This window comes from Octopus bimaculoides, chromosome 5 (genome assembly GCF_001194135.2).
Source record: "Octopus bimaculoides isolate UCB-OBI-ISO-001 chromosome 5, ASM119413v2, whole genome shotgun sequence".
In the NCBI taxonomy this organism is placed as follows: Eukaryota; Metazoa; Mollusca; class Cephalopoda; order Octopoda; family Octopodidae; genus Octopus; species Octopus bimaculoides.
In genome coordinates, this window is record NC_068985.1 from 114,231,625 (window position 1) to 114,248,729 (window position 17,105).

At 37.5% G+C, this 17,105-nt stretch overlaps 1 protein-coding gene across 3 annotated transcripts in view; it reads right to left on the reverse strand.

Annotated features, from left to right (window-relative positions):
• The window catches only part of LOC106878623 (plexin-A1), an 803,747-nt gene that overhangs the window by 612,783 nt on the left and 173,859 nt on the right, over window positions 1–17,105 (reverse strand). For all 3 annotated transcript variants that reach the window (XM_052967952.1, XM_052967953.1, XM_052967951.1), the window contains exon 2: window positions 13,456–14,599. In XM_052967952.1, coding sequence (XP_052823912.1) covers window positions 13,456–14,589 — 1,134 coding nt within the window. In that variant the 5' untranslated portion in view covers window positions 14,590–14,599. The remainder of the gene's footprint in view (window positions 1–13,455; window positions 14,600–17,105) is intronic.

Consider the following 17,105-nt stretch of genomic DNA (forward strand, 5'->3'; position numbering starts at 1 on the left):
TATATATATGAATATATATATAATTAAGGAGGCTAGATGTAATTTTAAACCAAAAAAGGGAATAATTCACTATCACTAGTAAGTGACCAACAATGCAGGGAGCACCAACATTGCTAGAAATAAAAGTGAAAGACTCTTGATCATAAAAGCACATGTTCTATTTGCTGTCGATGGAGACACACTCATATATGTATATATGAGTGTGTTTGTGTCTCCTTGCCTTGACACTGCATGACAGTTGTAAGTGAAGTGTCACCATATAGGCATAGAAGTGGCTGTGTGGTAAGTAGCTTGCTTACCAACCACATGGTTCCGGGTTCAGTCCCACTGCATGGCACTTTGGGCAAGTGTCTTAAACTATAGCCTCGAGCCGACCAAAGCCTTGTGAGTGGATTTGGTAGACAGAAACTGAAAGAAGCCTGTCGTATATATATGTCTGTGTGTCTGTGTTTGTCCCCCCAACATCACTTGACAACTGATGGTGGTGTGTTTACGTCCCCGTAACTTAGCAGTTCGGCAAAAGAGACCGACAGAATAAGTACTAGGCTTACAAAGAATAAGTCCTGGGATCGATTTGCTTGGCTAAAGGCGGTGCTTCAGCATGGCCGCAGTCAAATGACTGAAACAAGTAAAAGAATAATATATATATATCTATATATATATATATATATGAGAGAGAGAGAGAAAGAGAGAAAGAGAGAGAGAGAGAGAAAGAGAGAGAGAGAGAGATAGGGATAAATTATCCAGGCGGATACCACATGAGCACTTGGTTATAATCTGGGCTCAGGCTAATCACATCGAGTTGTAAAGAGCACCTAGGATTACTTGGGGTAAGTAAGCCCACTGTAATTCATCCGGTGAGTAAATCCTGTGTTTGCTTTGCTGGGTTATAAGTATTTCACTGAGACAAATATATCAATCTCTGAATTCACTGTAATAGTCTATACATATGTGTGTGTGTGTGTGTGTGTGGAATAGCATGATAGTTGTAAATGAGTGTCACCATCACGCAAGGGGTATCTTTTGTTTCCAATCTTCTGTGAAAACATGTCTGGTCATGGAGAAATAATTACCTTACTTGGAAACAGGTGAGGGTTGATGACAAAAAATAAACACACCTTAAATTCTGTCTGACACATGTCAGCAAGCTAAGTTGCATGTTAAGCTGATGATGATAATGATACTGATCTACATTCTATATGATCAGAGCTCTGAGGTAAGTTGACCTGCAGGAACAATCCATTTCACCTGCTGACAGCTATTTAGTTTCATTACACTAGATAGGTGCTTTGTAGCTTAATTTATAATTTGGTCACCTGACATGAATTGTTCAAGTCTAATTAGTAAGTTGGTCACCTGAAATGAAGTGCTCTAGTCTAATTGGTAATTTGGTCACCTGACATGGTGGGTGGGCGAGCCTAATGGGGTGGGCTTGCTGTTAGCTTCTGTGTCAAATTGATATCTATATTGTTTTATATTATTTGCATTAAAATCATAAGAGCTAATTTATGGATTTGTAGCCTCTGTGCAGAATCAAAGCAAAATGGAAGAAAAAAAAAAAGTGGGTGTATAGTTAAGAAGCTTGCTATGGAATTGCATGGTTTCAGGTTCAGTCCTACTACATGGCACCTTGAGCAAGTATCTTCAACTATACCAACGCCTTGTGAGAGAATTTGGTAGATGAATAACCATGTAGAAGCCAGCCATGTGTGCGTTTGTGTTCCTTTGTGATCATCCCTCCACTGTCATTTGCCAACCAATGTCCTCATAAAAAAAGTGGCATAAAAAAATGGCAGTGTTGATGATCATTGAACGTTCTAGATTGTACTGGAATTTGTGTGATCGCATGAAAGTCTATAAAGATTGCCCCTGCTTAGTTTTATTGGCCAGAGGTCTGCTCCTTCACAAATATGTGAAACATAGGAAAAGGTAGGCAAACTGGACAAGCAAGATGGGAGACAGGAGAGTTGGTGAGAGAATTACCCAGTCACCCTATCTGCATGAAAACAAGTAGTTCAGTAGATGGTATTATAATTGGTATTATAATAGATGGTATTATAATAGATGATATTATAATTGATGCAGTGAGACAAAAAAAATTGAATTAAAAATTATGAATGTTGCGAGGAGAGAAAAAATATCATTAGCATTATTCTTTTACTCTGTTACTTGTTTCAGTTCTATGACTGAGTTAAGTCTGAAATCAGAATTGATTTAAATTAAGCAAACCATTAGCACAATGATGAACTCTTGTCAATAAATGCAAGGGAAACAACTCTGAATTATGAATTAATTAAAAATAAGAATTTGTTCGATATCTAAGAGCTAAGGGAGTCATTCAAATAGTTTTGGTTTCTTTATCAGGACATACTGAAATAATGATTTATTTATTTATTTTCTTTCTTCATGACCCAAATATTAGTTTCTTTTTGTTCCCAATTGAACCGATTTTATCAATGTAAACTACCACAAATACCTTCCGAGAATTCTATTTAATGAATACATTGATTTGTTGCCAATTTTCCAATACACACACACACACACACACACACACACACACACACACACACACACACACACACACACACACACAATAAATTCCATTATCTGTTGACTAAGCTAGTTTCTAAGGTAGCCAATGTTAAGAAAAATGTTAAAAAAAAAAATAAACAAAAAATCAGACAACCATTAACTTGGTCTGATTTCTTGCTTGGCACTTTTAACCATTTGGTCTTTTGACATTGATTTTTTAGATATAACCTAACATCTAAAAATAGTCTGTAGTGGCTGTTTATGTTCTTAGTTCAGATCTTGTTTAAGCCAACTTGTTTTCAGCTTTGCTTCACATCTTCCTGGGGGTCGATAAGTTTAAGTACCAGTTAAATACTACGTTGATTTAATGAATTTCTGTACTAAATTTTGTGGCTTTGTAACTGTGTCAGAAACAAATTATTTTAAATGTTAGAAATAATAATAATGATGATAATGATTATCATTATTGTTGTTGCTATTACTACTGCTACTACTACTACAATAATAATAATAATAATAATAATAATAATAATAATAATAATAATAATAGATTATTATTACTAGCATTACCATCAACAAGGTGGTAAGCTGGCAGAATTGTTAGCATGCCTTGTAAAGCACTTAGTTCTGAGTTCAAATTCTGCTGAGGTCAACTTTGCCTTTCATTTCTTCAAGGTCAATAAGATAAGTACCAGTTAAGTACTGGAGTCAATGTAATTGATTGGCACCCACCCTCCTTCGAAACTGCTGGTTTTGAACCAATTATTATCATTATATTAAGCCATTCTGCTTTAGGCACAAGACTTGAAATTTTGCAGGGAAGGGGCTAAACTAATACTGTTGGTAAATAATTAAGACCTAACTATATATATATATATATATATATATATATATGTTTGTGTGTTTATGCTTGCCCCACCATTGCTTAACAACCGATGCTGGTGTGTTTATGACCCCATAACTTAGTTCGGTAAAAGAGACTGATAGAATAAGTACTAGGCTTACAAAGAATAAGTCTTGGGGGTCGATATGTTTGACTAAAGGTAGTGCTCCAGCATGGCCACAGTCAAATGACTGAAGCAAATAAGAGAATAAAAGATTATATATACAAACACACAAAGTCCATCAACTATTATTACCATAAGCATTATCAGCATTCCTTCAAGAATAAAACAGTTTTCATGTTGGTGGTGGTAGTGTTGGTAGTGATGGTGATGGTATTGGTGGTGGTGGTGGTGATGGAGGTGGATTTTGTATGACTAATGACAATGGTAATGGACAGTGTTGCTGTTTATCCCTAGGTCTGCCTCTGATCATGTGATGACAAGTATTAGAAAAAATCAAAAGTAGTATTGGTGCTATAGTCGTCATCATCATCATCGACAACATCATTAAATGTTCGTTTTCCAGGCTTTGACTGGAACTGCTAAGCTGGAGAGCTGTGGTTTCTTCTGATTTAAAAGACCTTGGAATGGGGAATTTCAACCATGTTTCGTGGTCTGCTACCACAACAGCTCCTTTATAGGATCCAGTTAGCTCAAGACATCATCAGGAGGAACCACGTCCGGTTTCGGCCCCTACTCCTCTACCGTTTTGATGTGGCGGGGCCACCCCCTTTCGGAGGTGTCTTCAGCTCTGGTGTTGGGTGCATGTCTTTCACTGTTTTTGACTGTTCTAATTCAACTGTGGAATGTAGCACAACAGAGGTGGTAGTTTAGTAAGTAAGTGTATTGGCTGAAATAGTTGCTGTGGTAGTGAGTATGGTGGTAGTTGTTGATGCTGTCATTGATGTGACCTATGACCTAATAACAGGTAAGGCTAGTCCTGATGAATGTGATGGTGATGGTAGTAGCTATGGTGGTGGTGGTGGTGGTAGTGGTAATTATGGTGGTACTGCTGGTGAGTGTGATGATGATGGCTGTAATAATATGACTAACAAGGTGTTTGTAGTGACTACTGTAGGGATAGTGGTGGTGGTGGTGGTGATGACTGTTGTAGCGCCAGTGATGGTAGTGACTGATGTAGGAATAATGATAGCGGTGGTGGTAGTAGTGACTGTGCATGGCTAATGGTGGCAATGGTAAGCAAAGGAAAAATGGTGGTGGTGGTGGAATTGGTGGTGGTGGTGGTGGTGGAACTGGTGGTGGTGGTGGTGGTGGTGGAATCGGTGGTGGTGATAGTTGCAGATCATTTCTAACAAAAGGTCAGAACAGATCCAATGTAGTTCAACAGAGAGTAAAGATACTCTTACACACACACACACACACACACACACACACACACACACACACACACACACACACACACACACACACACACACACACACAAAGAAACAAAAAACAACTAATAAAAAAAACAACAAATAAACAAACATACCACCACCTCCCTTCAGACAGCCAGCCAGACAGACAGACAGCCATCAAACCATCTCTTTCCTCCATCACATAAATGTCAAATATACCCCCCACCCCCCACTTGGAAAAGGACAAGACAAGAAGGTTTGCAAGGTTTCAAAGTAAACATTAGAAATAGAGAAATAAAGATATAATACAGGAAAGGTTAGGGGTGGTAGGGGTATTTCATTCCCACACACCCACCTCACCTCCCAATTTGGATTCTTAACGATCCTGATGATTTTTTTACCTTGTACTTTGGACTTTGGCTGTCTTGGGGCACTGCTCTAAGGTATGAGGATGTAAACAAACCAACACTGGTTGTTAAGCAGCAGCAGGGGGACAAACACAAAGATGCACACACACACACACACAGACATATATGCACACACATGCACATGATGAGCTTCCACAGTTTCCATCTATTTAGTTCACTCACAAGGCATTGGTTAGCCTGGTGCTTTAGTAGAAGACACTTGCCCAAGGTGCCACACAGTGGAACTGAACCTAGAATCACATGGCTGCAAAGTAGGTTTTTTAACCACACAGTCATACCTGCACCTGTGTGTGTGTGTGTGTGTGTGTGTGTGTGTGTGTGTGTGTGTGTGTGTGTGTGTGCCCAAGCTCATGCTACCAAATATATGGTGGGATATATTTAAGCATAAAGCAAATTGTGAGAGATGCAGATTTGTGTTGCTACACAGGAGCTATCTGTGTTCATATGTATTGCATGTGTGCATGTGTGTGTGTGAGAAGACATGAAAATAACAGAGTTCATCAGTGAACTTAGATATGCTTGGATAAAAGAGAAAAGGAGAGAAAACACCAGAAAACATGTGTACATGTATGATTTTAGTGAGTGCATGTGTGCATGTGCATGTATGTTTGCTATATTCATATGTGTGCATATGTATGAAATATATACATATATGGTTCTGGGTTCAGTCCCACTGCGTGGCACCTTGGGCAAGTGTCTTCTACTATAGCCTCGGGCCGACCAAAGCCTTGTGAGTGGATTTGGTAGACGGAAACTGAAAGAAGCCCGTCGTATATATATATATATATATATATATATATATATATATATATATATACGTGTGTGTGCGTGTTTGTGTGTCTGTGTATGTCCCCCCAACATCGCTTGACAACCGATGCTTGTGTGTTTATGAACTTAGCAGTTCGGCAAAAAGAGACTGCTAGAGTAAGTACTAGGCTTACAAAGAATAAGTCCTGGGGTCGATTTTCTCGACTAAAGGTGGTGCTCCAGCATGGCCGCAGTCAAAAAATGACTGAAACAAGTAAAAGAGTATATATACATATATATATAAACATACATATATATTAGACACACACATGCATGAATAGAGTTTGTGTACTATGTGTGTGTGAATGGTGAATGTGTACGTTCATATATATGCATGTACATGCATTGATGCATGTTAAGTGTAAATGAAAATGCAAATATATGTTTGGAAGTAAATATAAAACTAGGTTTGGCCATCATTTTATTTCGTAGTTTTTATTTTATTTCTTTTAAATTCATTTATTTATTCTTCTTTAGATGACCTCAGGCACCAACACCACAGCCAACACCACCACTGCCACCCACCAACAACTTTGACCTCAGAGACCTCTTCCCAGTCTGCTTCTGCTCCAGCTGACCTACAAGTGTGTGGAGATTAGGAATTCCTAAGTAGTCTATCTATAGTTTTGGCAGGAGTCCTCACCACTACTGCTTCTACCACCACCACCACCATCATCATCACTATCACCACTGCTGCCACCGCCAATACTGGAATTGTCTAAGGTTATTATTAGTCAGGAGTGCCAAATATCCGAAATGGAAGCAAAGAAAGAAGTAAAAAAAAGAGAATGAGCCAAGAAAGTTCACTCAGGAATTCATACAAAGTTTTTCACCTAATCTATGTACTGATTTCACCTGAATGTAGTGACTGTTGTCATTGCAGTTGTAAACCTAGCTTGACTGGACTAAAGTACAAGAAATTTGTTACTTTATTATTTTTTTAATGTAATTCTGTCATGAGGGGGAGACAGATAAAGAGACAAAGAAGGAGGGGTTAGAGTCGACAATAGGTCACCAGACAACTAGGAAACAGGTTGGGAGTTTATATCCTGTCACAGACACAATGTTGCCCCAAGTCAGCTAAGACACCTACCAGTGTCTGATTAGGACCAGTTATAAAACTTAAAATATAATAGAATCTACAGGTTTTCTAGTTTTGTTATAAGACGGAGAAGGTGAGGAGAAAGGTATGGCATCTGCAGGTCATCCAACTCTCTAGACAAGATTGATGAGGTTTTATGTTCACCCTTAACCCCTTTGATACTAACCTGGTGGGGGTGGGGGCGGAGAAAGACCACCCCTGATTCCAGGATACAAATTTCCTGTTTTAAAGCAATCTAAATTAAAACCTTCCATCAAAATTCCATGTTAATTTATCTTCCAAACTCCAGCTTAACATTGGTTTCAAATTTTGGTACAAGGCCAGCAATTTTGGGGAATCACATCGACCCCCAGTACTTAAATGATACTTATTTTATCAACACTGAAAGGATGAAAGGAAAAGTCGACCACAGTGGCATTTGAACTCGAGATGAATGAAATGCGGCTAAGCATTTTACCTGGTGCGGTAATGACTACCAGTTTGCTGCCCACCTCCGGCTTAGTACGGAGAGTTTCTTACTGAATTTTTCATTATTTTTTTAAAAGTAACTAAATAAAGGTAGCATATTTCAATAGAAATATGAAAACAAAAGGCTTAAAGATCAGAGACTGCAGGAAAAAAAAGAAAAAATGTAGGTGGAAGCAGAATTGAAGAATAGAGTAATATCTCAGCAGTGAGATGCAGTATGGTTAGTAAAAGGAAGAATACGACACACACACACACACACACACACACAGAGGCTTTGGTGAAGAGGGTGTTTGCTGGTAGCTAGTTTAGCAGAGCAGCATATACTATCGTGATGAGACAGAGAACACTAGTGTATATACGAGCTTGTGTATTTGTAACAGACTGTCTTTTTGAAGTGGTTTAACCATTTTGATATCATCAACCTGCCAGAGACCGATCACTGGTTCTATGATACAAACTTCCTGCCTTTATACTTTGAATGCAGAAAACAGATATCAGCTCAAATTGTTTTATAACATTAGCCTATAGAAAGCAATTTTACCTGACAACTTTGGATAAACCTCTCCTGGTATGGAGAACAGTGGAGCACCCCATACAACTTTTTACAAAGGACAAGTTTTGCAGATTTTTTTTTTTCACGTATTTCATCAAATATCTCTTTACTGAACAAGAATCAAATACTTTTAGAGGTGGATACAAAAAACATATCTACAGGAGATACTGAAAAAGTATTGCAAAAGCAGAAAATATTAGTTCTATCTTTTTGGTGGATATTTATTTAGCATCATGACAAGAATGACCATGAAATGTAATCACAGTAAAAAGGTTAAAGTGATCTGAATTCCCCGTTAATTTATGTTCCAAATATGAGCTTAATTAACACTGACAAAATTATTTTAGTAAATTCTTCATTATTTTCAAAATTAATTAAAACAAAATCAGTGTGTTCAAAAACTGAAATATGTAAGAAAAGGGGTTAAAGGGATTTAAGTTGTTATTGTGAAGAATGTAGTAGAAAATGTAAATTCAAAGACACAGTGTTCAGCAACACCACAGTATTAATAAATTATCTTTTTTTTTTTTCTTATATAGGTCCAAATCTGATTGGATTCCACAATGAGTTTGTATCACTAATACTCATTTCGTCATCTCTGAGAGATAAAAAGTAAAGTGAACTCTGAATGTAAATGGCCCGAACTAAATACTGCAAAGCATTTTTAGCTGGGAGCTCTCCACCATTTTTGTTGCAACACTACCACCCTAACATTAATGAGGATATTATTATCATTAAAAGTTGCTTAGTTTTCCTCGCGTTCAAGAACACATACATACATGCAAAACAAACAAAATAAATAAATAAATAAATAAATAAATAAATAAAAACAGTAACAACAACAAATATACAAAAACAAATCTCTTTATAAGCAAAAACCAAGTTATGCAGTGCCGACCTAGTTTAATGGAAATGGCCAACTGCCAAATAACATCAAATCTTTCATGCAATAATAAAATTACTGGAGAATAAAGCCAGCAATTTTGATTTGCAGCAGCAACACTCACCGATTCCAGTACAGCGCTCTTTACAAAAATGTGCTCCCAATAGAATGGTGTGTTGATATACCACCCCACTTTATTAAGTCACAACTACCGCCACCCATTCTCAAACACATCACCGCTTCCTCCACACAGTTGCCATGTTTAGAAAATTATGTCCTCCGGGAGTGAGAACGTCTTACCCAATAACCCTCTGGTGAAGAGAAGAGACTCCCGCCACACCACTCTATTTCGCTTCACTTGCTCATCTCCAATCTCATCCTCATCTCCGTCTTAAGAATCTATCTTATTGACACTGCAAGCTTTGAGTTGGAAGAAATGGGACATTCTGGGGTCGTAAAGGGAAGGTGGGTTGGTGCCAGTTTTGGTGCTAATTCAGTCTTTTAAGTTAATAATACAGAGAAAGGATTCCAGGTTTTGAAGAGAAAATTGGGGAATGATAGACAAGATAATATGTTGGCTGAATTGAAGTGGATATTCACAAATTTGAATATCCACTTCAAAGCATAGCTCAGTGGTTAGGATATTCGGCTCATGAACATAAGGTTGTGAGTTCGAAAACCAGCAATGTGTTGTGTCCTTGAGCAGGCACTTTATTTGACCCTGCTCCATTTCACTCAGCTGGCAAAATGGGGAAGTGCATATAATTTAAAGGGCCAACCTTGTCACATTCTGTATCATGCTGAATCTTCTTGAAAACTAAGTTAACAGTATGCATGTCTGTGGAGTGCTCAGTCACTTGCACTCCTAATTTCATGAGCAGGGTGTTCCATTGATTGGATCAACTGGAACCCTCGTTGTCATAACTGATGGAGTGCCAATTCACAATTGTACATGTAAGTATGCTGGTGGTATGCTTGCATGTGTATGGTTCTTCTGTAGTTCAGTGGCAGTTATATAGTTAAACATTAAAAATAGTGTGTTGGCAAGAACAGTAAGGCACCAGATTAAAATGTATGATAATCTACTGTATTTTGAGTTTGATCCTTTTGATACCACCTTGCTTAAGACCACCATAGTTCTATGAAACAAACTTGCTGTTTTAACGTAATCATCAAAATTCTATGTTAATTTATGTTCTAAACACTAGTTTAATCACAAAAATGTTATTTCACTAAAATATTTTGTTTAAATTCTTTATTTTTAACATTATTTGACACAAAGGCAGTGTATTTTAATATACATATAATATCATAAGGGTTAGAACGACATAAAACCTTCCAAGAAATTTTCATGTTAATTCATGTTTCAGACACCTGTTGAATAAATAATATTACATTGGAAATATGGTAAATAGGTGTTAAAATGATCTAAAAACCTGCCTTGAAAATTTTACATAAATTTATATTCTAAACACTTGCTTAACAATGACAAAAATATTTTACTAAATTCTTCACTATTCTAAAAATGAGTTGGCATAAAGGTAATATATTGCAACAAAAATATAGTAGCAAAAAAATTAAAGCAATCTAAAAACCCAAGATCAAAATCTCATGTTCATTTATGACAAATATTTTCAGCAGATTGCAGTCAACAATTTGTTTGCTGAAATCATAAACAGGAGCCTGAAACTTATGCTAGATTCATCACACCGGGGTGCCTTGGCTGACAAGACAGTGTCGTTGAAACACTGTGCTAATGAATCAAGTTTCACAAATATACCTTGTCATAATGGTTCTTGAGATGGACCACAACACTATTTGCCTACTCAGTTTTGAAGCAGTTGGAATATCGTAGGAATAAATATACCATCCATTGTCAATATGATTGTTATGCAATCTGAATTGTTCTGGAGTGGACATAATACTTTAATACAACATCAAAAGAGAAATAGCAGCAAATACAACTCAGTAATATAATAGAAACATGTTTCCAAATTCTTTAATCTTAGAACAGTGGATGGAGTAATATTTTGTTTTAGTTAGATATTTTCATATTTTTCTTTTCCATGCTTGCATCTTTTATCATTTACTTGTTTCAGTCATTATGCTGTGGCCATACTGGGGCACTACCTTGAAGGGTTCAGTTGAATAAATCAACATCACTACTGGTTTTCATCTATCAAATCCACTCTCAAGGCTTTGGTAGGCCTGGGGCTATAGTAGAAGACATACATGCCCAAGGTGCTGTGACGTAGAAATGAATCCAAGACCATCATGATTGGAGTGCCAATTCACAATTGTACATGTAAGTATGCTGGTGGTATGCTTGCATGTGTATGGTTCTTCTGTAGTTCAGTGGCAGTTATATAGTTAAACATTAAAAATAGTGTGTTGGCAAGAACAGTAAGGCTTCAGATTAAAATGTATGATAATCTACTGTACTTTGAATTTAACCCTTTTGATACCAGGCTGTTCCGTTGATTGGATCAACTGGAACCCTCGTTGTCATAACTGATGGAATAGCTGGTTCTCTTTTACTCTTTCTTTCTCCTATTCCTTTTCTTCTACTTTCAGTAAAAGCAGGCATTTGAAATCAAGGAGAGTTATGGGCCTTGCTTAGGAGTATAATAAAAATGGCATTATTTATTAGTAGCTGTAGCATCACCAGTGGTAGCAGGAGTAAACTGTGGGAAACGTAAGGTAAGGCACGAAGAGAAGGTTGTTTGCTTTTACAGAACAAGATGACAGTTAACCTTTCAATAAAACATGGGTTTGTTTTCATTATTTTTCTTGCTTTTTTTTGCTTTTGTTCTTTTTCCCTCCATTGTTGGAAGTAAACAAATAAAATAATACGCAAAAGAATTTAAACTGATCCTAATTAAAAGAGGCCCCTGATAGTGAGTGGAGTGGGGAGGGGGAGACTAAGATTTTCTGTAAATGGTAAAGGGTAGAAAATGCTTCACAGAATCTTTAGATATGCATAGGGATAGAGAGAGAGAGACGGGAGCAGAGGATAAAGGGAAGAATAAGGGAAGAGAGAAAGAAAGAGATAAGGAGACACAGCGGGGTGGGGGGAAGGTTTGAGAGAGTGAGAGAGAGAGAATAAAAAGAGAGAGAGAATAAAAAGAGAGACAGAGATGGATGGAAGAGATACGAGAGAGAGGGGGAGAGAGAAAGAGAGAGACAGAGACAGAGACAGAGAGAGAGAGAGACAGAGAGAGACAGAGAGAGAGAGAGAGAGAGACAGAGAGATAGACAGAGAGACAGAGAGACAGAGAAAGAGAAGGACAGAGGGGGAGGGAAAAATATGAGAAAGATAGAGACAGAGATGTAGAAAAAGTCTTCAAATTGTTGCTGATTACTTTGGGGTGGGGACGATGTATGGAAATGATGGTGTTGAAATATCAGTTGTTTAAACCCAGGTCAGATCTGATCCAGCAGGCTTATAATTAAAGATGATTCATTTGTGATCATTTATTTATTTATTTATTTAAATATTTTCAGACATATTTAGAACTACATATCTTTGTCTCAAATTTCCAATTTTTTTTTTTAAAGAAAGGCATAATTTGAAAGACATTTAACTGCTATTTCTAACAGATGAAAAACCTACCCGATAGAATAAGTACTAGGCTTACAAAGAATAAGTCCTGGGGTCGATTTGCCCAACTAAATGTGGTGCTCCAGCATGGCTGCAGTCAAATGACTGAAACAAGTAAAAGAGTATAGACTCATTTTTCTTGTTTTCTGACTCTCATTTCTGGGTAACGTATCTTTCCAGAAAACACTTTATTTTATTGCATGTTTTCTGTCTGCATTACATTTGAAAGAAATTCTGAATGCTAAAGGGGTAGATTGAATTTGGGCAAAAAGAATTTTTAGAAAGTGAAACTTTTAGGTGTAGGCGTAGCTGTGTGGTTAGAAGTTTGCTTCCCAACCACATGATGCTGTGTTCAGTCCCACTGCATGGCACTTCGATCAAGTGTCTTCCACTATAGCCTCAGGTCAACCAAAGCCTTGTGAGTGAATTTAGCAGACAGAAACTGAAAGAAGTCCATCATATCTGCCTGTCTGTCTGTCTATAAATATATATATATATATCATCATCATCATATATATACACACACACACACACACACACACACACACACACACGTATATATGCATGTGTGTTTTTCTGTCTCCCACCAATACTTGACAACTGGTGTTAGTGTGTTTACATTTCCGTAACTTAGCAATTTGGCAAAAGAGACCAATAGAATAAGTACCAGGTTTAAAATATAAAAAAAGTATTGGTGTCAATTAGTTTGACTAAAAGATTGCTGAAGACGGTGCCCCAGCATGGCTGCAGTCTAATGACTGAAACAAGTAACAGATAAAAGATTAAAAAATTGTATAAAATTTCAAAAACAAATTTTGTAAAAACAAAAAAAACTTACCGTTTTTTGGCACAAAGTAGACTTTGTAAGATGTTCAGGACCAATATTTCCAAGTCCTTTGAAACACTGGCGAATGTTTTGGGTAAATATTTTCCTAACAATCCGCATTGGATAAATGCAAAGTGCTGATCGAGGCTGTGGTTCCAGTTTGTTAGTCTGTCCATGAGAAAATACAGCATAAAGAACATCTTCCGTAGTGGGAATTCCAAGATTTTGTGCCAAAGTGCTGCCTGCTTTAGCAAGATAGGCAGCTTGCACTAAATTATACACCCTGCTGCTTCCACACTTGAAGGATAGTTCTGCATAAGAGTAGAAATTTTTGTCATTTTGGCAAACCCGGAAGATCTTCGAAGCATAACGCTCATCTTGGGTATTGGCTTTCTGCACTGTCAACATATAACTGAATTTCTCAGAGCTGAAGCCATATATGTAGTTCACTTTGAATGTTTCTCTATGTTGGGTTTCAATTTCTTTTTTGGAACTCTGCTCCACAGGGCTTTTGTATGCAATTTCAAAATTGTCGAGATTGCGAATACAGAAGGCTGGCACTAGATCGCGGTATATCCTTAATCCAATATTGGTTCTGGTTGCACCAACATACAATACGTTGGGCTGAACACCATTTCCTTGGCTTGGTCCTGGTGCAATAAAAGCAAAAGTAGTTGCATTCAGGCTGTTAGCAACAACCGGGTTGGAGAGCGGTTTGTTGGTGTTACTGATGGACATGTTGGCAAGGTACCTTTTTTCACATATACCATGGAACTGGGTTGAGCAAGCAATCAGTTCCTGTGATGCATAGTTCACAACGAGAACTTTGTTGTAAGTATCAGTAAATTGTCCAGACTCACAGGAATATTTTTGTGGTGGACACTGCGGACTGCTCTTTACTGGTCCGGTAGACACATTAATTTCCTCCTTTAAGTCGGAAGAAAGTTGAAAGAGTCTGTTAACGGCACCAACATAGATTTTGCCGGTATTTTTATTAACGACATAATGATTCATGGTGGAACCATTTTTAGAGCTTTGGAAACTGCTTACAATGTAATCGCCACTGACATACAGCAGTGGCATCACCAAAACTAAAAAGGCCACATTACGCCACATCCTAAGAGAGGCATATACAACTCCCTTCATCTAATAAGACCTGTTAAATAGAAAGAAAATAAAAGAATATTAGATCATTTGTAACATAATGGTGAAAGGACAAAAATAAAAATATAAATGTATGTCAATATAAAAAATATATATAACAAATTAATATTACCAATACATTAAGGTGGTAAGCTGGAAGAATCATTAGCATGTAAGGCAAAATTTTCAGCAGCAGTTCATCCATCTTTATGGTCTGAGTTCAAATTTCGCTGCTGTTGATATTACCTTGCATCCTTTTGGGGTTGATAAAATAAGTATCAGTCGAGCAATGGGGCTGATGAAATTGACTTATCCCTCTCCAGAAACTACTGACCTTGGGCTAAAATTTGAAACCAATATTACCCAATACATCTAAGGTGATGTGCTGGCAGAATCGTTAGCATGCCATACAAAATACTTGGCAGCATTTTGTCCATTTTGGAGGGAGAAGAAGTTGATTACATCAACTCAGTGCTCAAATGGTATTTTACTTTAATAACCCTCAAAAAAAAAAAAAAGAAAAAAAAAATGAAAGGTAAAGTTGATCTTGGTGGAATTTGAACTCAAATCATAAAAAGCTGGAAGAAATTTCACTGAGCCTTTTTGTCCTGCATACTTATGATTCTGCCAGCTCACTGCCTTAATGATAATAATACCAAGGACAACAATCCTTTCTAATACAGGCACAACCCCCAAAATTTGGGTAATAGGGGAGGGCTAGACAATTACATCAAGCCCGGTGCTCAACTGGTACTCATTGCATGGACCCTGAGAGGATGAAAGGCAGAGATGAGGCTGGCAGAAGTTGAACTCAGAATGTATAACTGGAAAAAATACCACTAAGTGTTTTCTCCAGCATGCTCATGATTCTGTCAGCTCACCACCTAAATACTATTACTACCTCGCTTTCGTGGTCCATTTACCTCAAACCCAAGCACCCTCCTCACAACATGCTCCTCATCCCTCCTCAACACATACCCATACCACTGCACTCCATGCACCCTTGCCAGCCATTCCACCGATTCCTCAAGGCCCAGCATCCCCATCAAGTAAGTCCTCGGTTCTCCACTTATCAATCAGTTTTACACTACACACCAAAACAGCTCAACAGGTACTTATTTTATCAACTCCAACAGGAAGACGGGCAGAGCCAACCTTGACGGCACTTGAACTCAGAACATAAAATTGGAAGAAATGGTGCTGAGTACTTTTACTTTGTCCAATGTGCTAATGGTGCTGCCAACTTGCCACCTTAACAACAGCAACAACAAAAACAACAATAAAAATAATAATGTATTAAAATAGTGGAGGTGAATAAAATGTCGATTATTGATGATATTGGTTGGTATAGTTGCAGTTTAAGTTAATGTTATGGTCTAAAGGAGCCTGAAAGTCCAGCTTTATTTCTCTTACATATTCATCAATAAATATGGAACAGTAACAACACACACATACACACACTCACTCTAAAAGGAAACAGTGAAGAGTAAAAAATAAAATAAAAAGAAAAGTACTCTTTGCTCATCAGACCATAAAAGATTCTTCTTTCCCTGCTACCATACCCCTTCTCCACCCTCCCCTCCACCAGATCAGTTTCCCCATCAAAGCCCAACATCGGAAAAAAAAAAAAAAAGTTATTTGATCTGTAACAAAAAAAAAAGCAATAAGTTATTAGTGGTAGTGGTAGCAGAAGCAGCAATAGTAAAAGTAGTAGCAGTAGTGGTGGTGATGGTGGTGGCAGTAATGGCGCTGGTAGTAGTGGTAGTAGTAATACTAATGGTGGTGGTGGTCTCCTTAAGAATAAAAACATCAGTCTCCAGTTTTATGATGTGGGAGAAAGGGGGTGGGGTGAGAAGAAAAAGAAAAGAAAGTCACAGTTGCTTTAGTTCCTTTCAATATTATGAACCCCTCATTTACATATGAACCCATTAAAAAGGGGACAGGATTGTTACATAAAAAAGTGGGGTGATAGGGCAGGGCAGAGTGAGACAGATGGTCATATAATGGAATCAAGTTAAAATTTCTTAGAGACATTGAACGATGATGATGATGATGATGATAGGGGTGACATAATTGAGTAAATTGATCCTTAGTATATAACTGGTTTTTATTTCATTAAACCAAGAGGGAACAACACTACTAGTCAGCCCCAGTATGTCTGTATGTATACCAAGTGACCAAGACTTGACAATTTGCTGTGCTTGAGAAGACATGTGAAGCTATGCAGTTGTGGACAGTAGGCACTTGTGCTGGTGACATGTACATGGCAATCCATGCGTGCAGGAGTGGCTGTGTGGTAAGAAGCTTGCTTTCCAACCACATGGTTCCAGGTTCAGTTCCACTGCACCTTGGACATGTCAGTCGTATATATATACATATATATATATATATATATATATATATATACATACACACACATATATGTTTGTGTGTCTGTGTTTTCCCCTCACCATCACTTGACAACCGATGTTGGTGTGTTTACATCCCCTTAACTTAGCTAGGCTTACAAAGAATAAGTC